The sequence below is a fragment of the Pelophylax lessonae genome (assembly GCF_965119305.1).
Source record: "Pelophylax lessonae genome assembly, chromosome: 1".
In the NCBI taxonomy this organism is placed as follows: Eukaryota; Metazoa; Chordata; class Amphibia; order Anura; family Ranidae; genus Pelophylax; species Pelophylax lessonae.
This window is the reverse complement of record NC_138768.1, coordinates 452,976,363-453,000,827: the sequence shown is the minus strand read 5'-3', so window position 1 is coordinate 453,000,827 and position 24,465 is coordinate 452,976,363. Positions and strand designations below refer to the sequence as shown.

Sequence of the window (24,465 nt, the reverse complement as noted above, 5' to 3'; positions counted from 1 at the left end):
GTGTAAAAGTGAAGATCTGACCGTTCTACTATGTAGAACGGTTGATCTTTGCTTTTACACCAATAGGAATGTCCCTGCACAGTAGAAAGCATGCCCCTAGGACACACTTAACCCCTCCCTGTCCAATAAAGTTAACCCCTTCCCTGCCAGTGTCATTTTTGCAGTAACAGTGCATATGTATAGCACTGATTACTGCAGTAATGTCACTGGTACCCCCAAAAGTGTCAAAAATGTCAGTCAAGGGTCCGATCTGTCCGCCGCAATGTCGCAGTACCGAAAAAAAAATCGCAGATCGCCGCCATTACGCGTTAAAAAAAAAAACACCAAAAATGACAAAAATCTTTCCCTTTGTTAGTAAACGCGATAACTTTTGCGCAAACCAATCAAAATACGCTTTTTGCGATTTTTTTTACCAAACATAGGTAGCATAAAACAAATTGGCCGAAAAATGTTAAAAAATTTTGATTTTTACTTTTTTTTGGGGGGAATTTCATATAAAAAAATGTGAAAAATATTGTTATTTTTGCAAAATTTACGCTCTTTTTTTGTTTATAGCGCGTGATCAAAAAATCGCACAGGTGATCAAATACCACCAAAAGAAAGCTCTGTTTGTGGGAAAAAAAGGACGTCAAATTCGTTTAGGTACAGCGTCGCACGACCGCGCAATTGTCCGTTAAAGTCGTGCAGTAAAAAATCGCAAAAAAAACCCTGGTCCTTTAGCAGCCAAATCCTCCGGGGCTTAAGTGGTTAATGTGCATAAAGAAGCCAAGGAAAGATGGAAAAATCTCCAAAAGGCATCAAATTACAGATTTCACATTCTTATAATATGTCAACAAAAGTAAGATTTTATGTCCATCATTTACACTTTCAAAATAACAGAAAACAAAAAAATGGCATCTGCAAACTTTGGGCACCCTGCAGAGTTAATATCTTGTACTGCCCCCTTTGGCAAGTATCACAGCTTGTAAATGTTTTTTGTAGCCAGCCAAGAGTCTTTCAATCCTTGTTTGAGGTATCTTTGCCCATTCTTCCTTACAAAAGTCTTCCAGTTCTTTGAGATTTCTGGGCTGTCTGTCACGCACTGCTCTTTTAAGGTCTATCCATAGATTTCCAATTAGGTTGAGGTCAGGAGATTGTGAAGGCCATGGCAAAACCTTCAGTTTACGCCTCTTGATGTAATCCCCTGTGGATTTCGAGGTGTGTTTAGGATCATTATCCATTTGTAAAAGCCATCCTCTCTTTAACTTCAGCTTTTTCACAGATGGCATCAAGTTACCATCCAAAATTTACTAAAATTTTATTGAATCCATTTTTCCTTCTACTCGTGAGATGTTCCCTGTGCCACTGGCTACAATACAACCCCAAAGCATGATTGATCCACCCCCATGCTTAACAGTTGGACAGAGGTTCTTTTCATTAAATTCTGTGCCCCTTCTTTTCCAAACGTACCTTTGCTCATTCCGGCCAAAAAGTTCAATTTTAACCTCATCGGTCCACAGAACTTGTTTCCAAAATGCATCAGGCTTGTCTATATGTTTATTTGCAAAGTTCAAGCGCTGATTTTTGTGGTGAGGACGTAGAAGAGGTTTTCTTCTGATGACTCTTCCATGAAGACCATATTTGTACAAGTATCTCTTTATAGTGGAATAGTGTACCACAACTCCAGTGTCTGCCAGATCTTTCTGGAGGGATCGTGCAGTCAAACGTGGGTTTTGAATTGTTTTTCTCACAATCCTGCAAGCTGTTCTGTCTGATATTTTACTTGGTCTTCCAGATCTTGCTTTAACTTCCACTGTTCCTGATGACTGCCATTTCTTAATTACATTCCGAACAGAGAATATTGACATCAGAAAACGCTTTGCTATCTTCTTATAGCCTTCTCCAGCTTTGTAAGTGTCAACTATTTTCAGTTTCAGTTTTCTAGACAACTGCTTAGAAGATCCCATGGTGCTGATTGTTGGGGCAAGGTCAGATGAGTCTGGGCATTTAAAACCTTTGAGATTGACATCACCTGGTCTTCCCAGATGATGATTGAGAACAAACTATGACAATGGCAGGTCTCAGCCTTGCAAAGGGGGCAGTGCATGCTAAAAATCCTGCAGGGTGCCCAAACTTTTGCAGACGCCATTTTTGGGTTTTCTGTAATTTTGAAAGTGTCAATGATGGAAATAAAATCTAACTTTTTTTGACATATTATAAGAATGTCTAATCTGTAATTTGATGCCTTTTGGAGATTTTTCCATCTTGCCTTGGCTTCTTTATGCACATTAATACAAATTTTTACCTGGGGTGCCCAAACTTTTGATCACCACTGTATCTATAAAATGTATAACTCCTAGGCAAGTTCCTATTGTTTTTTTCTGTCCTTGCCAATAAAACTAGTCTTTAGGGTACATTCTCTCACCAATTCAAGAATACAGAGAGTTGGAATTACCATCCAGTCCAAATCTGCTCTCCCAATGGTTACTTCAAAGACCCTTGCCAAACCATCGACTGAAGTTGAGAGAAAAAAAATATTAAGCAAGCTTGGCTGCTCCCAGGGGGCAATTGGGACTCTTAATATCCAGAAACATGTGAACTATCTCAATTTAATTTAGAATTTGGGCTAAATATGCGAAATTTGCTGCTCAGAATTTTGAATAAATATGCAGACTTGGCAGCTCACAACAAGTTCATGCTTTGCATTAGCAGTCTTAAATATCTTGGGTTTTGTGCAATCAGTTTTGGAAGGGGACTTAGTTTTTTGAGATTAGCGATAAAGTATCAGCAGTCTCACCTCATCAGGTACTCAGTGGGAAGCTTATCCTTTGATTGCCAAGTTTTTCCTAACTTTGTTTCTGGATAGCGCTGTCTTTCAGACAAAGCTGAACCATATGCTCAAGGTTGCAGGCTAGTACATCAGGGTTTTGGAAAGCTCATTTACTACTATGCTTTAAAAAGTCAGCTTGGTCTGTACTTTAAAAAGGTCTAACAACAGTATATTGGATTACATACATAGCTGAAATGACTCTGAGGAGGTACACACCATCCCTCTCTGCTATCAGAGATGAACTCATCTGGATTGAGCAGTACACCAGTGCAGAGGCAGTTCTTTCCTTTCCTATTGGAGCCCAGCAGGTTCTGGAAATGTTACATCACGAAAATGCCCTGTACTACATGTTTAATTTGTAAATTTATATACAGAAAATCAAAATGGATTATACATTTGCAAACATAGATAGAACTGACCAAAAAACGATTAGAGTTACCTTTTAGGTCTGCTGTCACGTACTGTAAATTTTTAACCTACAATAACATTTGAATGTTTTTGCCCCATAATCCCTGTAGCCGTTAATGAACCCCTATATGGTCAACATTGTTTAAATGACAGAGCTCAGACCATTCTACAAGGTTACCTGGTGCCATTTTCATTTTTTGAGTGTGCTTTTAGGTTTTGGAAATTGTTGGGCCTTTGAACCGGTTATGCAGTGGGCATGTACAGGATCTCACAAAAGTGAGTACACCTCTCACATTTTTGTAAATATTTTTATATCTTTTCATGTGACAACACTGAAGAAATTACACTTTGCTACAATGTAAAGTAGTGCGTGTACAGCTTGTATAACAGTGTAAATTTGCTGTTCCCTCAAAATAACTCAACACACAGCCATTAATGTCTAAACCGCTGGCAACAAAAGTGAGTACACCCCTGAGTGAAAATGTCCAAATTGGGTCCAAAGTGTCAATATTGTGCGTGGCCACCATTATTTTCCAACACTGCCTTAACCCTCTTGGGCATGGAGCTCACCAGAGCTTCACAGGTTGCCATTGGAGTTCTCTTCCACTCCTCCATGATGACACCACGGAGCTGGTGGATGTTAGAGACCTTGCGCTCCTCCACCTTCCATTTGAGGATGCCCCACAGATGTTCAATAGTGTTTTGATCTGGAGACATGCTTGGCCAGTCCATCACCTTTACCCTCAGCTTCTTTAGCAAGGCAGTGGTCAGATTGGAGGTGTGTTTGGGGTCGCTATATTGAAATACCTCCCTGCGGCCCAGTCTCCGTGGGAGGGGGGATCATTCAGTATGTCACAGTACATGTTGGCATTCATGGTTCCCTCAAACTGTAGCTCCCCAAAGCCGGCAGCACTCATGCAGCCGCAGACCATGGCACTCCCACTACAATGCTTGACTGTAGGCAAGACACACTTATCTTTATACAGCTCACCTGGTTCCTGCTACACATGCTTGACACCATCTGAACCAAATAAGTTTATCTTGGTCTCATCAGACCACAGGACATGGTTCCAGCAATCCATGTCCTTAGTCTGCTTGTCTTTAGCAAACTGTTTGTGGGGTTTCTTGTGCATCATCTTTAGAAGAGGCTTCCTTATGGGACGACAGCCATGCAGACTAATTTGATGCAGTGTGCGGCGTATGGTCTAAACACTGACAGGCTGACCACCCACCCCATCAACCTCTGCAGCAATTCTGGCAGCACTCATACATCTATTCCCTAAAGACAATCTCTAGATATGACGCTGAGCATGTGCATTCAACTTCTTTGGTCGACCATGGCGAGGCCTGTTCTGAGTGGAACCTGTCCTGTTAAACCGATGTATGTTCTTGGCCACCATGCTGCAGCTCAGTTTCAGCATCTTGGCAAACTTCTTATAGCCTAGGCTAGTGATGGTGAACCTTGTCATCCCAGATGTTTTGGAACTACATTTCCCATAATGCTCAACACTGCCAAGTGCATGAGCATCATGAAAAAATGTAGTTCCAAAACATCTGGGGTGCCAAGGTTCGCCATCACTGGCCTAGGCCATCTTTATGTAGAGCAACAATTCTTTTTTTCAGATCCTCAGAGATCCTGCTCCTCATTCACACCTGAGACCTTGTAACACATGCAACACCTTGTAAAATGTAACGAGTCACATGACATCGGGGAGGGAAAATTGCTAATTGGGCCCAATTTGGACATTTTCACTTAGGGGTGTACTCACTTTTGTGGCCAGCAGTTTGGACATAATGGCTGTGTGTTGAGATATTTTGAGGGAACAGCATATTTACACTGTTATACAAGCAGTTATACACTCACTACTTTACATTGTAGCAAAGTGTCATGTCTTCAGTGTTACATAAAAAGATAAAATAAAATATTTACAAAATGTGAGGGGTGTACTCACTTTTGTGAGATACTGTACATCCAGTCTCTCCTTTTTGGGTACAAAGATTCAAATACTGTTAATATGTAAGACATACTCTGAACAAGAGGAGAACACTGGAGGCTGCCTCAGCATATCAGGGCAGGTCAGTAAGTGCCTGGGAACTTGTGAATGTAAATGTGTGAGAACAACAATGCCTCATGGGATATGTAGTCCTGGGCAGGAAGTGAGTGGTTCTAAAGGCAGAAGTTGTTTTTACTTTGCTATAGGGGCACTCTATACTATACTTTTCAGCTTGCTATTGGGGCACTCTGAAGGCAGAAGCGTCGGTGGGAGACCCCAGAAGAGGAGAATCAGGGCTGCTCATTGCAAAACCATTACAGAGCAGGTAAGTATAACATGTTTGTTGTTAAAAAAAAAAAAAAAAAATGGATTTTTGTATGAACCGTAAAATAATTTTCTCTGAAGTTCATTCATCGACAGATGCAGCTCCATAACAACCATTGGGCTATGCTCCTCAAATCAGGAATAGGCACTAGGCAGGAAAAAAAAAAGAAAAAACACTTTACCACGCCCATGGGGGCTGTCCCTGCAGGCATAACCCCACACACTCTGCTTCAGATTGCATTTTTCGTTGCAAGCAGTGTTTAGAAGACAAAAGGTAGTAGAGGGGCGGGTGCTGCGTCTGTCGATGAACTTAAGAGAAAAGGATTTTACGGTAAGTTCTTCAAAAAATCCAGTTTTCTCTATCGTTTATCAACAGACGCAGCTCCACATCTTCATTATTATTGGGATGTCTCAAAGCAGTATTGTCATGAGGGATGGGAGAACAACTCAAAAGAACGTAATTCCCCAAAGTCTAAAAAAGCCAACCAGGTAAAAAGGAGCACAACCAGGAAAAAACAGAGCTCAATCAGGAAAAACATACACCCTCAAAGAGAACAAAAAATATTCTCATTAAACAGCAGCCTGCAAAACCTTGCAGCCAAAAAGAGGCAGCCGAAGATGCCAACACATCTACATTGTAGAACTTTGTAAAAGTATGCACGGACAACCAAGTTGCCACCTTGCAAACCTGTCTCACAGATGCCTTATGGTGAAAAGCCCAAGAGGCACTCAGCGCCCTAGTAGAATACCCCTTCACAGGGAGAAGAGGAACCTGACCCTTCAGTGAATAAGCCTGAACCACTCCTTCAATGTCCTTTGAATGCTTAGGCTTGGGACAGAGTGAAGGCAACACAATGTCTTCATTCAAATGAAAATCAGAAACCACCTTAGGAACCAGCAGATAAGGTGAACGGCAGGACAATTCCACCATTTCAGATACTCTGCAAGCAGAAGTGATAGCCATCAAAAAAGGCAACCTTCTGAGACAACGAAAGCAGAGAAATCTCCCCAATGTTCTCAAAAGAGGGGAAGAGTCTCTCTCTCATCAGGTTTTGAGACAGCAGATCTTCCCTGAGAGAAAGTCTCCAAGGAGCATTGGCGACCAACCTTACCAAGTATGCGTACCAGGAACGGCGAGGCCCGTCTGGGGCCACCAGAATGACTGGAATTCTTTCCACCTCTACCCTGCGTAGAAGCCTTAGCAGAAGTATTAACGGAGGGAAGGCATAAACCAGCCGATACTGACCCCCCAAGGAGCCAACGGTGCGTCCGTGGTGTCGGCCAGAGGGTCTCTTGACCTGGCTACAAACCTCTGCACCTTCTTGTTGAGACGAGAAGCAAACAGATGGACCTCAGCCGCCCCTCACCGAACACACAGAAGATGAAACACCTCCGGATGTAGGAACCACTCCCCTTGGTCCAACACCTGACGACTCAGGTAATCCGCTTGCCAGTTTTCCACACCTGGGATGTGCACCGCAGAAAGAGCTGGAACAAACTGTTCCGTCCAGGCCAGAATCTCAGCCACCAAGACACTTGGTGTCCCACTGGTGATTGATGTATCTGAACCGGACAATCTTGCAAACGAGTCGTTCATTGTCACAGACAAAGCTTTATCGCTCTGAGCTCCAAAACATTTATTGACGGTTTGGACTTCTCTGCTGTCCAGGTTCCTTGGGCACAGAGCTTCCCTAGCACCCCACCCCAGCCTGACATCCATGGTTACCACCATCCAAAACAACGGGAGGAAAGGACTTGCCCTGGCATAGTGCTGGTGACTGAAGCCACCACAACAGAGCAGACTGTGTGTGGCTCAACCGAATCACAGTGCTCAAGGACCTTGGATCCTTGTTCCAATTGACAAGAATCTCCTTTCGCAAAGGTCTTGTATGGAACTGAGCCAAGGGAACGGCCTTGAACATTGATACCATCAGACCCAATACCCGCATGCAGGATCTCAGAGATGGTAGATCGGTTTCCAACAGCAACAGAATCGCCTCCTGCAATTTTGCAGCTTGTCCAGGGGAAGAAAGACCCTCGCCAAGACAGAGTCAGGCCCAGATAATCCAGTCTCGAAAAGGAATGTATCAGGGCGGATTTCTTGAAATTGATGGTACACCCAAACTCCTGCAGGGTTTGGACAGTGATCATTAGGTCACCCATCAGGGCTAAAAGAGAGTCCGCTCTCAATAGGAGATCGTCTAAGTACCCCAGTACTGCAATCCCCCGTTGGCGCAGCAATGCCAACACTGGGGCTAGTACCTTGGTAAAAACGGGGTGAAAATGGGGTGACCAAAGGGTAACGCCACAAATTGATAATGCTCTTCTGCTACTGCAAAGCCAAGAAACCGCTGAAGTCCAGCGTAGATAAGGATGTGTAGATATGCTTCCTTGATATCTATTGAGGCCAAAAAATCTCCCTGGTGTAGTGACGCCACTACTGAGAGGATGGATTCCATCCAAAACTTCTGTACCCGCACAAAGCAGTTCAGAGCCTTGAGGTCCAGGATGGAACGCACCTTGCCCTCCTTTTCGGGGCACGGGGAACAGGTTTGAATAAAACCCTTGAAAGTGTTACTGAGAGGTCACCGACACAATCACTCCTTGAATCCTGAATTAAGGAGGTCCATAGTTCCGGAAAGAAGTGAATACGTCCTCCCACTCCAGAAACAGGTGAGGGTGTCTCTTAATGCAGATGAAGATTTGTCTGCAGATCTGGACAGACTGGCCTTTGATTTTTTTTTCCCTGACCATGGCTTCTTAGAAAAATGAAAGTGAAACTAATCTGCACAGGAAAAGGAAACAACAGCCTGTGTCTTTGCTAGAATTAAAGTGCCATGCCACTTGCCTGTCCAGGGATCGTGGACCACAGGAAAATGGCCGTCCCATGCAGTCCTATGGGGAACTAACAGAAAATGTCTGCCCATGTAATACAATGGGAAAAAGAACACATTGATCCACAGCAAAATGACGCCCCCCACGGCGCGCCATGCGGTCTCCAGGAATCCCAAAAGGGGTCCCTGAACATTAGGCATCAGAGGGTCCCCAGAAAAGGACCCCACCAGGACCAACCACCCCCATCAAAAAGGCACCACAGTGGCCACAATATTACCGTCCCCCAAGGTAGGAACCAGCACGGGGTAGGGGAAAAAAACTGAGGGATTTGTGCCTAGTCCTCCCGAGAGGCCAGGGGAACCGAGGGGAGCCCCGAGGGTCTGACCATTCCAAGGATAGGGCCCACGTCTGCCCTGACACCGCTAGAGGTTTTTGGGGGACAATTACTTACCATACCACAATACCAGGTGGGCACCACCCTGAAATAGGTCACCTCCTACCCTGGATGGGGATGCTGTCAGCCAGGGGGTATGCAGCAACTCAGGGCTTTCCAGGTCTATCGCTTCCCCACGAGATGGTTCACTCGCAGGCTTGTCCCCATCCGACGGGGCACTGTCGGGGCGAGGCCTAGTTCTGGACTATAACCTGCTCACGCTTGCTGGCCAGGCTGGGAGACCTTAAGAATCTAGATTATCCAGTCCGAAACCACAGTCGGCTGATGCTTGTAGTTCTCCAGGAACTAACTAGTGAAAATAAAAATCACAAATAATAAAGATTTCATATTTACAGCTAAGACCGAAGTCCCAGCAGGGAGTTAGGTCCTATTCTAAACTAGGCAAACAAAACTGCAATCTGAAGCAGTGTGTGGGGTTATGCCTACAGGGACAGCCCCATGGGTGTGGTAAAGTTTTTTTTTTGCCTAGTGCCTATTCCTGATTGGAGGAGCTTAACCTAATGGTAATGAAGTTATGGAGCTGCGTCTGTTGATGAAAGAGAGAAAAAAAAAAAAACACACATCACTTTAAAGACTCTGAGCAGGGAAGATCAGTATCTGAACCCAGAGAAGGTGAAGGCTGATAGACTGGAGGGAATATAAGGCATTACAATTACATTTAAAGTAAATTTTTATCAGGATTGTGCATTATATTTAAAATGATCATATCCATGGAAAAAATAAAAAAAGCATGCTGCTGCCACTAAACGTCTTAGGCCTGGCCTGGCCTATGCGTTTTTTTGGTACTTTTTGCAAAAACGCACTACAGTTCATTTAACATGGTTTCCTGTGGGATACGTTCACATCTATGCTTTTCTTCAGCCACTGCGTATTTGGAAAGGGTTAAGGACTTTTTTCAACGCAAAACAGTGCTTTTTTTGCTTTTCTGATTCAAAAGACTTTAATGGAGAAGCTGCAGAGAAGCAAGAAGTGCGTTTTTGCCGCAATTTGTGTTTTTTATTCTGCCCAACAACAAACTGGCCAAAAAAAAAAAGTATGTAAAATGCAAAATGCAAATCGCAGCAAAATCACATGCGCAAAACACACAGCAAAAACAGATCAAACAGCATAGGTGTGAGCTGAGCCTTATGCTGGCCATACATGTATCGATTTTCAGATGAGAATATTCATACCAAAAATTTTTGTACATTCGCTGAATGAAAAAAAAAGTTGTTTGAAAATTTCACTTGGTTTTACCATTCAGTTTTAATTTCTAAACGAAAACCAAATAAACAAGAAAAACCATAAACTGTCTGAAAATTCTGAAAAAAGTTTTCTATTCTGCTCCTTAGAATTTTCCCGTCACTGTGGTCGAAAACGAACATCGATTTGACCCCACTAACATTTAGAAAAATCAAAAGGAACGTTCTTAAAATGGAACATTTTTTTGAATGAAGACATTGTTTTTGCATGGCCAGCATAAGTGACAGCAGGTGCAGGGAGCTTTTATTAAGCCACCTGCCTATGACAAGGGAGTCGGTCATACATAATATATTACAGTTCTGTCTGAAAATAGGCAAAAAAAAAAGGTCTTTAATATATTTTTTTTTTCTTTAAATAAAAAATTTGATCTGAGTCTGATGATATTTACCAGATTCAACCTCTAATAGTATATACAGTATATCTCATCTGTCGGTTATTCTCAGAGTGGATTAGAGATTTAGCTCCCTAAGGCTGGCCATACATGTTCAATATTCTTGTACAATTTTCCTTTAGATTTACCAAAAACCACATACCGTATATACTCTAGTATAAGCCAACCTTTTCAGCACGTTTTGTTTTATGCTGAAAAAGCCCTCCTCGGCTTATACTTGAGTCAGGGTCCCCACTTACCTTTCTCCGATGCAGTGCGCATGCACCGCCGCCGCTCGGGAAAGCCCATACACGTTAGGCTATTCCCGGGCAGACGGCGCATGCGCCGTGAAGTTTTGGCGCTAGGCAGCGCTATTTTTAAATGTAAGGCACCTCACCGAAAGGTAAGTGAGACTCCTCCGCAGCCCCTGCATCTCCTCAGGAGATGCAGTGCTGCAAGCATGTTACAGGAGATTCTCCTGTACTATGCCCACGGCCCTGCATCTCCTGTACCATGCCCACAGACCTGCATCTCCTGTACCAAGTCTGCAGCCCTTGCACCATGCCCGCAGCCCCTGTTTTGGGTCTCGTGGTGGTCCAGTTGGGTACAGTAGCTGCTGCATTTCCCACCCTAGGCTTATACTCGAGTCAATAAGTTTTCCCCCTTTTTGCGGTAAAATTAGGTGCCTTGGCTTATATTCGGGTCGGCTTATGCTCGGTTATATACTGTAATGAGGTCAAACAAACTAAACAACTTTCAATTGTATCCAGTTAGGCAGGCCCTTGTACTACATAGTTTAAAAACCACTTCCGGACTGCCCACTGTGTATTTACATCACTACTTTGACGTTAAATACCGGGGTTATGGCAGCACAAAACCCTGGTATTTTTTTTTTAACACAGAGGGCAGTCCGCTTTATCATAAAAGTGATCCCGGCGGTGGATTCGCCACGGGATCACTTTTTTGGGGCGGCGTGAGAGGTGCCCCACCCCGGTGGTTTTCCCCACTTACCGAAGCCGTCCTTAGCAGGGAAAATGATCCGATCACGTGTTGCTAGGCAGGAAGGGGAGTGAGGGCAAGATGGGCCCCCACTCGACTTTTTCCCTTTGGAGGACCGGAGCGACGTCAAGCGCCACTTCCGCCAAACGGCCTTAAAAGGGCCAAATTTATTTATTTATTTTTATTGCTTTTAAAGTGTAAATGTGAGAACTGATAACCTGTAGAAATTTTTAAAGCGTCACCTATAGAGATTTTGAAGTACCAATGTTTGTCGTCATTCCACGTGTTAGGAATCAATTTTTCTAACTTTACTGTTTTCTTATTTTTAATTTAATAAAAAAAAAAAAAAGTGTATTTTTTTTCCAAAAAAAAATTGCGTTTGTAAGACTGCTGCGCAAATACAGTGTGACAAAGTATTGCAAAATCTCCATTTTATTCTCCAGGGTCTCTGCTAAAAGAAAAAAATACATTTTTAATGTTTTGGGGTTCTAAGTAGTTTTCTAGCAAAAAATACTGAATTTAACTACAAGTGTCAGAAAAAGGTAAATCTAAAGGAAGATTGTACAAGAAGATTGAACATGTATGGCCAGCCTAACCATATAGCTGGGTATTTATATTTACCACTGCATATAGATATTTAACCACTTACCGCATACTAACGTAGGTCTACGTCGGTAAACTTTGCGGTAGTGTACCGGGATGATGCCTCTAGCTAGAGGCACCATCCCGGTACCGTGGTTTAGAGCCGACGGTTGGCTTTCCGTTGGTACCGACCGATGCGGCTCGGGAGCCGCTCGATCGGTACCCGGGGGGTCGGGAGGGGACGTCCCCCCCCTCCCGCTGCCTTCCGTGGCTTTGCCCGGGGCTCCCGTTCCACCGGGAGCCCCGAGCACCCAGCCGGCACGTCCGCCGGCTGGATGGAGTCCCGATGAATGCCGGAAACGGCATCGATCGGGTCTCCGATGACGTAACCCGGAGGCGGCGTCCATGACGTCACTTCCGGGTTACTGTGCTGCAAAAGGCGGCAAATTTGAAAAACGGCTGTATGCAAAAATGCCGTTTTCGGCGTTTTGCATACAGGGAAGTGTAGTGGAGGGGTCGAGGGTCTTTTAGACCCTCGATCCCTCCATAAAGTGTACCTGTCACTACATATTGGTGTCACAAGGGATGTTTACATTGCTTGTGACAGCAATAAAAGTGATCAGATTTTTTTTTTTTTTTTAAACTTTAATAAAGTTAAAAAAATAAATAAAATAAATGGAAAAAAAAAAAAAAAAATTTAGCCGCCCCCGTCACCGTTAGCTCGCGCACAAAAAAACGTATACGGAAGTCGAGCCGCAAATGAAATCGCTGTTCAAACCACACATGTGAGGTATCGCCGCGATCGCCAGAGCGTGAGCAATAATTTAAAAAAAAGAGCTACACTCTAACTCAAAACTGGTAACCGTTAAATAAATTTAAAGCGTCGCAGATTGAGATCTCTATTGACAGTAGTTTGTCGCGATCCCACGGGGGGGCGCAATTTTAAACCGTAACATGTTGGGTATCTATTTACTCGGCGTGACATGTTCTTTCACAATATACAAAAAAAATGGGCTAACTTTACTGTTTAGTATTTTTTAAAATTAGTGAAATGTGATTTTTCAAAAATTTTCCAAAAAAATGGCGCTTTAAAGACCGCTGCGCAAATACCGCGTGATAAAAAATATTACAATGACCGACATTTTATTCTCCAGAGTCTTTGCTAAAAAAATATATATAATGTTTGGGGGTTCTAAGTAGTTTTCTAGGAAAAAATACTGATTTAAACTTGTAAACAAAAAGTGTCCGAAATAGGGCTGGGGCTTAAGTGGTTAAGAATAAATTGCTTTTTTTTTTTTTTTAACTTTACATCTTAACTAAATTATACACCACACTTTTTTTAAGGTTATTATCAGATTAATCGAAACAATATTCGGCAAACAAATCAATTATGAAAATGATTGTTAGTTGCAGCTCTACTTTACACATAAAAGCGGTTCTCTCTTCAAAAACATGTTAGATAGTCTCACCTTTCTCTCTTGGCTTTGGGTTTCTGCTTTCCAGCAAGTGCTCGCAGTTCATCTTCAGTGGGGTGTTTGAAACGAAACAAGCTATTTAAATTAAAACAAGAAAACCATTAGGAGGACAGTATTAAAGAACTATACAGTATGGTAACACAGTCTCTGTGCCAAAATTAGTAAACCAATACTACCGTACTATAATGCTTGAGAGAAGCTTTAGCAGACATTGCAGATACTGAAGTATTTTAAAGGGGATGTGGACAATATTACAGTAAAAGTTAAAAATAGTCTCGTATGACATTCCTAAAGGGATAACAGGCAAAATCCCTAAAATCTACTACTGGAAAATAGGTTTTGGGTATTTTTATGCAAATCTTGCACTATTTTGGTGAAACAAAAATCAGTGTTCCCAGCATCATTATTACAAACCTATTACAATACATAGTACCTCTTAGGCCTCTTTCACACGGCCGCTCTGTATGTCCGCATATCATCCCATCCGTTTGCAGGTGATATACGGACATAATATAGGTCTATGGGACTGCGGATGTCAGCGGATGACCATCCGCTGACATCCGATTTGCGTCCTTTCAGTTCTGTTCCATTTTTTGGAATGGAACAGAGCCCTACTTTTCTTCCGTTTAAAAAACGAAACGGATGCAAAATCGGATGTCAGCGGTGTCATCCACTGACATCCGCAATCCCATAGACTAACATTATGTCCGTATATCATCCGCAAACAGATGGGATGATATGCGGACATAGGGAGCGGATGACACAAGTGTCATCCGTGTCCGTGGAAAAAAAAAATAAAAATGCTGCAGCAGAAGAAAAAAACTGGAGCGGCCGTGTGATGAAAGAGGCCTTACGTTACAGAAACTGGAAAAGGAAGATCAAAAAAAAAAAAAAACAAACAAACAAAAAAAACGTTAAAATCTGCAGAAAAGTAAACTCACCTTCCATTACAGAGAATCCATCGTGCAAAGGAGTAGTGGGGGGACACTCTCTGCATGATACTGGCCACCAATAAAGTGACCACCATCTGTATTCCCATCACAGCCTACAGAGAAAGATTAAATGGAATTGCAGAATAATCAATGAATAGCCTCTGGTTATACAAAGAAGTACTATTAGTACAGCATATATACATACACACGCACACGTGCTCATACGTTTTTGTTTTTTAAATCAGATAGTTTTTATTGGCAAAAGTGCTCATACGTTTACATACCCTGGCAGAATTTATGATTTCTTGGCCATTTTTCAGAGAATATGAATGATAACACAAAAACTTTTCTTTCACTCATGGTTAGTGTTTGGCTGAAGCCATTTATTATCAATCAACTGTGTTTACTCTTTTTAAATCAGAATGACAACAGAAACTATCCAAATGACCCTGATCAAAAGTTTACATACCCTGGTGATTTTGGCCTGATAACATGCACAGAAGTTGACACACAGGGGTTTGAATGGCTATTGAAGGTAACCATCCTCACCTGTGATCTGTTTGCATGTAATTGGTGTGTGTATAAAAGGTCAATGAGTTTCTGGACTCCTGCCAGACCCTTGCATCTTTCATCCAGTGCTGCACTGACGTTTCTGGATTCTGAGTCATGGGGAAAGCAAAAGAATTGTCAAAGAATCTGCGGGAAAAGGTAGATGAACTGTATAAAACAGGAAAGGGATATAAAAAGATATCCAAGGAATTGAGAATGCCAATCAGCAGTGTTCAAACTCTAATCAAGAAGTGGAAAATGAGGGGTTCTGCTGAAACCAAACCACAGTCAGGTAGACCATCTAAAATTTCAGCCACAAATGCCAGGAAAATTGTTCGGGATGCAAAGAAAAACTCACAAATAACTTCAGGGGAAATACAGAACTCTCTGAAAACATGTGGTGTCGCTGTATCACGATGCACAATAAGGAGGCACTTGAGGAAAGATGGGCTGCATGGTCGAGTCGCCAAAAGAAAGCCATTAATACGCAAATGTCAAAGTAACCCACTTACAATACACCAAACAGCACAATGACAAGTCTCAAACTTTCTGGCACAAAGTCATTTGGAATGATGAGACCAAAACAGAGCTTTTTGGCCACAACCCTAAATGCTACATTTGGAGAGGAGTCAACAAGGCCTATGATGATAGGTACACCATTCCTACTGTGAAACACGGAGGTGGATTGCTGATGTTTTGGGGATGTGTGAGCTACAAAAGGCACAGGAAATTTGGTCAGAATTGATGACAAGATGAATGCAGTATGTTATCAAAAAAATGCTGGAGGAAAATTGCATTCATCAGCACAGAAGCTGCGCATGGGACGTACTTGGACATTCCAACATGACAATGATCCTAAACACAAGGCCAAGTTGACCTGTCATTGGCTACAGCAGAAAAAAGTGAAGGTCCCGGAGTGGCCATCTCAGTCTCCTGACCTCAATATCATCAAGCCACTCTGGGGAGATCTCAAATGTGCAGTTCATGCAAGACAGCCCAAGAATTTACAGGAACTGGAGGCTTATAAAAACTTTTGATCAGGGTCATTTGGGTAGTTTCTATTGTCATTATGATTTAACCATGAGTGAAATAAAAGTTTTTGTTTTATCATTCATATTCTCTGAAAAATGGCCAAGAAATCATACATTCTGCCAGGGTATGTAAACTTATGAGCAAAGCTGTGTATATAAATAATTCTGTGGATGGTGTGTGTAATATATTTTAGAAAATTATATTTTAGACAATTTTCGAAAAAGGTTAGGGACTTCTTTTCTGCGTTTCTCACGCATAGGGCAGCACACTGCCTGAATGGTCTGCCCTAAGAGCGTTGTATGGGAACACACTTAAAACTGTGCGCTTGTTTTGGCGCTTGTACAAGTGTGAACTAAGCCTAAAATACGTTAAAGCAATACATGTTAGGAAGGAAGTATTTTTAGAAACTGAACGATTGGAGCTCTGCCCAAAAGAAGGTAGACAAAAGGTAAGGTAAAGGCACCAGTATTTTCTGTCGTCTCCCTACAGCTGGCCTTTCCAAGTTACTGCCTTATCAAGCATGGTTTTGGGTCTGTATGGATGCAGCCATCTTGATAGAGGCAGGACTTTGCTTTTTCTTGTCAAAGGAGAACATTGGGAAGCACAATTGTGGTATTACCAAATCTTGCTCCAAACCTCCTGAAACTAGCAGTCAGACACAGCGTGCCTTAGATAGCTCTATGCAGATATATGGCTATGAGGCTGTGGGCACAGGAGTGCCTAGGTACCCTTACATACCAGGAAGTACACTGCTATTTTCAGGAGGAATTCCAGGGAAAAAAAAAAAAGGTACATTTACTGGGTTCTGATTGGACACGATTAACACTTCTAGGTGCTCTCTAGAACAGTGTTCTCAATCTTTTTTTCAGTGGAGGCACCCTTTAAAATTATTGACAATCTTAAGGCACTCTAAAATTATGGACGGTCTTGAGGCACCCCTTTCTAAAATGTAAAAAATGGTTCTAATAGTTTTACATAATGCAGCAACATCCACGTGTAGGAGTCCCAATATTAGAGGTGATTTATTCTTCCAAAGAAAATACACTTTTGCACACTGGTACCGACTACTATTCCAATGTTTCTCTTCTCCCTCAGTTTCTCTCAGTCAGCTAATGTCACCCCAGTGCTGAGGGAGAGGGACAAAGGAGGTTCAAACAAGGATGCTGTGGAGGCAACAAACACCCTCCCTCTTAAAGTAGAAGTCTATCTTAACACTAAAATCCCTGCATCTGCAGACATTCACGATCTAACACTAACCTATCTAGCCTTGTAAAGAAGAAATCAGTATACTTACCTTTTTTGAAGCTGATCCCACGCTGAGGAGGCCGCGGCTTCGCTGTGGAGGCGGGTGCAAGAGGACACAACAGACAAGGGAAGCCCCGTAGTAAGTCTATTGGTGACGTCACTCCCCATTCAGCTCTGCTGTGTCCCCTGCAGAGCTTTCGCCGCTGGAGACCGAATCGAAACAGCATCAAAAAAGGTATGTATACTGATTTCTTCTTTACAGGGCTAGATAGGTTAGTGTTAGATCGTGGAGGTCTGAAGATGATGCAGGGATTTTAGTGTTAGGATGGACTTACACTTTAAGAAAGAAGTAGAGATCAAATTAGCATTGATCCAAAATTTCACTACATGTAAGAGGTAAAAAATACAGTGGACAGAAAAGGACTACAGAAGCCCAGAAAGTTAAACCAAAAGTATGCCTGATGCCATCAGAGAGCAAACTTTCATCTGTTTTTACCCAGATATTTTCAGTGCCAGTTATCATCAGCCTCCTTCCTTTCCCCTTTAGGTTATTGGGTCATTTTGTCTTTACACCTTCTTATCTTGTCTTTTGGCTTGAGCTCAACTGCCCAGCGAATCTAGTGTTGTTCTACTGTGATCAGGTAATCCCCAGTCGCACATCAGGTCCCACCTTCCTTCCCGATTTCTTCAGGAGCGGTCTATCTCTTCCGGTACATTTAGCCAGCCCTTAATGGCATGTCAAAGAGTCAACCCTTCTTCAGCTGCTTTCTGTAGGCTTATGCCTCCTGGGATATCTAACATCGATATCCCAGAAAGTTGCTGGAGCGGGGTACAAGTCGTTCTTTTCCTAGGCAAGAATGGAGGAAGGGGGCAGGTGGGCCCAAAAAAACCCCAAAAGAATAAAAAGAAAAAGGATCTGCTTTTATGATTGTAGAGGAGGGGTGGATTTAAAGAATCCCAAGTACTTTAGGACAGTGGTCCTCAACTCCGGTCCTCAGGGCACACTAACAGGCCAGGTTTGCAAGATTACTAAATTACATCCCAGATGATCTCGTTTGCTGCTCAGTGATTGCAGTATTCTAGTCTGCATCTCCCCAAGGTAATACTTAAATCTGGCCTGTTAGTGGGCCCTGAGGACCAGAGTTGAGGACCACTGCTTTAGGAGACTTAAGGGCCATACACACTATCAGATTATCTGAAGACTTTTTCCTTCAGATTTACCTTTTCTATGTAGTGCAAGGTAAATGTAAAGTGTTTAGGTTTGACCTCATATTATATGGTTTTGGTAAGTCTACAGACAAAAGTCTTCAGATAATCTAATAGTGTGTATGGCCCATTAGGGTCTGCTATAAATGCAGTAACTTATAGATACCAAGCAGCATTTATCTTGTGCTGCTCCAATAACAGCAAATTGGTTGCTATAGGCTACAGCTAGTGATGAGGTCAGGTGTGTTCAGATCCTATCCCATACCCACCTGAATGAGCCAGCCAGGAAGCTGTCAATCTACTGAGTCAATCATAAGCGGCTGAGGAATTCCCTGCGTTCCAGATACATTTATATGTGTGATGACTGGCCCGGTACAGTGACAGCTCCCTGATGGGCTCGATCAGGTGGGTTTGGACTAGGATCTGAGCACACCTGACCTCATCACTAGTTACAGCACATGGAGCTGGTTCGCTCATGTCCAGGGTGGCCGCAGTCCATTTCTAAAAAGGGCCCTGTGCCATTTTGGGTCCGGTTTAGGTGTCAATTTAAGCAAAAACTTTGCACCTGAACCGGTGAACAAAACCCTTCTGAATTCCAGACTGCAAGCCAGACGTGTGAACCCAGCCCTAAAAAAAATAAAATAAAAAATAAACATTTCAGCAAGTCCTTTTGAGTGATAAGAGGTAACATTTTTGTTGCAATGTTTGTTCCTGCAAGGCTGTAAACAGGCAGCAGTGGCACTTTACAAACTGTGGATGACCATTTCTGTCCCCATGCAAAGCACTAAGAACATAACCTACAACAAAACATCTACTACAATGGTGGCCAACTTTCTTGATATAGTGAGCTCCAAGTGCAACCTTTAAGATCACCAAAGGGATGCACATAAAATTCAGTGATTATATAGTCACAGAGAAAGCAGACACACAACAGGATATAGTCAAAAGACTATAGGCATAGGACTGCGAGCGCCATGCAGGAGATGGTCAGAGACCGCGCGCGATACAGGAGATGGTCAGAGACCGCGCGCGATACAGGAGATGGACAGAGGCCGCGCGCGATACAGGAGATGGACAGAGGCCGCGCGTGCACGCGATACAGGAGATGGTCAGAGACCGCGCGATACAGGAGATGGACAGAGACCGTGCGATACTGGAGATGGTCAGAGACCGCGCGGGCGATACAGGAGATGGTCAGAGACCGCGCGCGCGCGATACAGGAGATGGTCAGAGACCGCGCGATACAGGAGATGGTCAGAGACCGCGCAGGCGATACAGGAGATGGTCAGAGACCGCGCAGGCGATACAGGAGATGGTCAGAGACCGCGCACGCGCGATACGGGAGATGGTCAGAGACCGCGCACGCGCGATACGGGAGATGGTCAGAGACCGCGCACGCGCGATACGGGAGATGGTCAGAGACCGCGCACGCGCGATACGGGAGATGGTCAGAGACCGCGCGATACAGGAGATGGTCAGAGACCGCGCGGGCGATACAGGAGATGGTAAGAGACCGCGCGCGCTATACAGGAGATGGTCAGAGACCGCGCGATACATGAGATGGTCAGAGACCGCGCGCGTGATACAGGAGATGGTCAGAGACCGCGCACGCGCGATACAGGAGATGGTCAGAGACCGCGCACGCGCGATACAGGAGATGGTCAGAGACCGCGCACGCGCGATACAGGAGATGGTCAGAGACCGCGCGCGGGCGATACAGGAGATGGTCAGAGACCGCGCGATACATGAGATGGTCAGAGACCGCGCGCGTGATACAGGAGATGGTCAGAGACCGCGCACGCGCGATACAGGAGATGGTCAGAGACCGCGCGCGGGCGATACAGGAGATGGTCAGAGATCGCGCGCGGGCGATACAGGAGATGGTCAGAGACCGCGCGCGGGCGATACAGGAGATGGTCAGAGACCGCGCGATATAGGAGATGGTCAGAGACCGCGCACGCGCGATACAGGAGATGGTCAGAGACCGCGCACGCGCGATACAGGAGATGGTCAGAGACTGCGCGCGATACAGGAGATGGTCAGAGACCGTGCGCGCGCGATACAGGAGATGGTCAGAGACCATGCGCGCGCGATACAGGAGATGGTCAGAGACCGCGCGATACAGGAGATGGTCAGAGACCACGCACGCGCGATACAGGAGATGGTCAGATACCACGCGATATAGGAGATGGTCAGAGACCGTGCGCGCGCGATACAGGAGATGGTCAGAGACCGCGCGCGATACAGGAGATGGTCAGAGACCGTGCGCGCGCGATACAGGAGATGGTCAGAGACCGTGCGCGCGCAATACAGGAGATGGTCAGAGACCGTGCGATACAGGAGATGGTCAGAGACCACGCACGCGCGATACAGGAGATGGTCAGAGACCGCGCGGGCGATACAGGAGATGGTCAGAGACCGCGCGCGATACAGGAGATGGTCAGAGACCGTGCGCGGGCGATACAGGAGATGGTCAGAGACCGTGCGCGCGCGATACAGGAGATGGTCAGAGACCGTGCGCGCGCGATACAGGAGATGGCCAGAGACCGCGCGCGCGCGCGCGCGATACAGGAGATGGTCAGAGACCGCGCGCGATACAGGAGATGGTCAGAGACCGCGCGCGATACAGGAGATGGTCAGAGACCGCGCGCGATACAGGAGATGGTCAGAGACCGCGCACGCGCAATACAGGAGATGGTCAGAGACCGCGCGATATAGGAGATGGTCAGAGACCGCGCGGGCGATACAGGAGATGGTCAGAGACCGCGCGGGCGATACAGGAGATGGTCAGAGACCGCGCGGGCGATACAGGAGATGGTCAGAGACCGCGCGCGATACAGGAGATGGTCAGAGACCGCGCGCGGGCGATACAGGAGATGGTCAGAGATCGCGCGCGGGCGATACAGGAGATGGTCAGAGACCGCGCGATACATGAGATGGTCAGAGACCGCGCGCGTGATACAGGAGATGGTCAGAGACCGCGCACGCGCGATACAGGAGATGGTCAGAGACCGCGCGCGGGCGATACAGGAGATGGTCAGAGATCGCGCGCGGGCGATACAGGAGATGGTCAGAGACCGCGCGCGGGCGATACAGGAGATGGTCAGAGACCGCGCGATATAGGAGATGGTCAGAGACCGCGCACGCGCGATACAGGAGATGGTCAGAGACCGCGCACGCGCGATACAGGAGATGGTCAGAGACTGCGCGCGATACAGGAGATGGTCAGAGACCGTGCGCGCGCGATACAGGAGATGGTCAGAGACCGTGCGCGCGCGATACAGGAGATGGTCAGAGACCACGCACGCGCGATACAGGAGATGGTCAGATACCACGCGATATAGGAGATGGTCAGAGACCGTGCGCGCGCGATACAGGAGATGGTCAGAGACCGCGCGCGATACAGGAGATGGTCAGAGACCGTGCGCGCGCGATACAGGAGATGGTCAGAGACCGTGCGATACAGGAGATGGTCAGAGACCACGCACGCGCGATACAGGAGATGGTCAGAGACCGCGCGGGCGATACAGGAGATGGTCAGAGACCGCGCGCGATACAGGAGATGGTCAGAGACCGTGCGCGGGCGATACAGGAGATGGTCAGAGACCGTGCGCGCGCGATACAGGAGATGGTCAGAGACCGTGCGCGCGCGATACAGGAGATGGTCAGAGACCGTGCGCGCGCGATACAGGAGATGGTCAGAGACCGCGCGCGCGCGATACAGGAGATGGTCAGAGACCGCGCGCGCGCGATACAGGAGATGGTCAGAGACCGCGCGCGCGCGATACAGGAGATGGTCAGAGACCGCGCACGCGCAATACAGGAGATGGTCAGAGACCGCGCGATAAAGGAGATGGTCAGAGACCGCGCGGGCGATACAGGAGATGGTCAGAGACCGCGCGGGCGATACAGGAGATGGTCAGAGACCGCGCGGGCGATACAGGAGATGGTCAGAGACCGCGCGCGCGCGATACAGGAGATGGTCAGAGACCGCGCACGCGCGATACAGGAGATGGTCAGAGACCGCGCACGCGCGATACAGGAGATGGTCAGAGACCGCGCACGCGCGATACAGGAGATGGTCAGAGACCGCGCACGCGCGATACAGGAGATGGTCAGAGACCGCGCACGCGCGATACAGGAGATGGTCAGAGACCGCGCACGCGCGATACAGGAGCCATAATACATGGGATTGCGACAATTACAGGTCAATACGGAACAACAGATTAGTGTCTACATGGGCCCCGAGGGCTACACAAAAAGTGCTAAAGAGCTACATGTCGCCCACAGGTCACAAGTTGTGCACCAGGGATTTACTATCATTAGAAACTCCATCCCATTCAAAGATTTGACATGTATTATTTTGCATGCACTTGCACAAGTAAACTCATTGTAAAGTCCCCAGCAAGTAAACCTCACAACACACATAATATAAAAACAAAGTCTGTATGAAGCGATTGCTCACCATGTTGACGTGTAGTGCCAGACCCTGCTAAGAAGTGTAATTCACGTTTCCTCAGCCATGTGATGACAGAACAGCTGCAGGAAGGGCAGTACGCTGTCCCTTTAAGGAAGTTAGGACCACTTTTATCGTCTCAGCCACTCAGGAGCCGAATTCGCTTTGTGTGACAGTTCTAGCACCAATGGTTTGGTCGGAATGGACTAGAGAAGGCGGTGCCTTTGTTATTTATATTCACTTAGTGGTTCCGGGTAGAGTGAGGTCAGCAGTGAAGCATGCTGGGATTTGTAGGCTTTTTTTTTTTAGTGTTGAGCGTTAGAGGAGAACTGGAGAAGGACGCATGTGCTTCTACTTACAGTTCGCTCTCTCACTGAGCAGTATTGTCTGCTACAATCACGCAGGTCTTTATGCTTCATTGAGATATATGTGTTTGAGGTGTTGCATACCTTTTATCACTTCGGGATGGAGGGAGAGAGATATTACAGTACAAAGAATGTAGGTAAAGAGCACTTCACTACCTGAACCATGAAGAGTCTAAGGAGACCATCATTTAAAAGATCAACTTTGCTGCAATCTAAAAACTACCCCAACTTGCTGACCCTGGCTTATTCTCAAAATTTGTTTACAAGTTTACCTTTGTATTTTTTTTTTTTTTGCAAGAAAATCACTTAGAACCCCCTAAACATTATATAAATATATATATATATAATGTATATAGCAGACTTTAAAGCAGGGATCCTCAAACTACGGCCCTCCAGCTTTTGCGGAACTACACATCCCATGAGTCATTGTAAACCTCTGACATTCACAGACATGACTAGACATGATGGGATTTGTAGTTCCACAACAGCAGGAGGGCCATCGTTTGAAAATCCGTGCACTAGAGAATAAGATGGCGGTCATTGCAATATTTTATTTCACACGGTATTTGCGCAGCGGTCTTTCAAACGCAATTTTTGGGGAAAAAATACACTTCAATGAAAAAAAAAAAAACATTAAAGTTAGCCCAATTTTTATGTGTAATGTAAAAGATGATGTTATGCTGAGTAAACAGATACCTAACATGTCACGCTTTAAAATTGTGCACCCTCGTGGAATAGCGACAAACTACGGTTCTCCATAGGGGACGCTTTTGAATATTTTTACAGGTTACCAGTTTAGAGTTGCAGAGGAGGTCTAGGGGTAGAATTATTGCTCTCGCTCTAACGATCGCGGCAAAACCTCACAAGTGGTTTGAACACCGTTTACATATGTGGGCACGACTTACATATGCATTCACTTCTGTGCATGAGCACGGAGGGATGGAATGCTTGGTGGTTTCATTTTTTTTCTTATTTATTTTTACACTGACTCATAAATTTTTTTTTTTCTTGATCACTTTTATTCCTATTACAAGAAATGTAAACATCCCTTGTAATAGAAATAAGCATGACAGGTCCTCTTTATTGAGAGATCTGGGGTCAAAGAGACCCCAGATCTCTAATTTACCTTTAACCTCCCTGGCGGTATGATTATGTCAGGAATTACATACCAAAAGCGGTACAATTGTT

At 45.1% G+C, this 24,465-nt stretch overlaps 1 protein-coding gene across 1 annotated transcript in view; it reads right to left on the bottom strand.

Moving 5' to 3' along the window:
- The window catches only part of TMEM161A (transmembrane protein 161A), a 49,998-nt gene extending 26,944 nt beyond the window's left edge, over positions 1–23,054 (bottom strand). Inside the window, exons 1-3 of the mRNA XM_082275603.1 lie at positions 22,922–23,054; positions 14,434–14,537; positions 13,487–13,567 (exon numbers count right to left, since the gene is read on the bottom strand). Of these exons, the coding sequence (XP_082131729.1) occupies positions 13,487–13,567; positions 14,434–14,537; positions 22,922–22,924 (188 nt within the window). The 5' untranslated portion in view covers positions 22,925–23,054. The remainder of the gene's footprint in view (positions 1–13,486; positions 13,568–14,433; positions 14,538–22,921) is intronic.
- Positions 23,055–24,465: the final 1,411 nt, after the last annotated feature.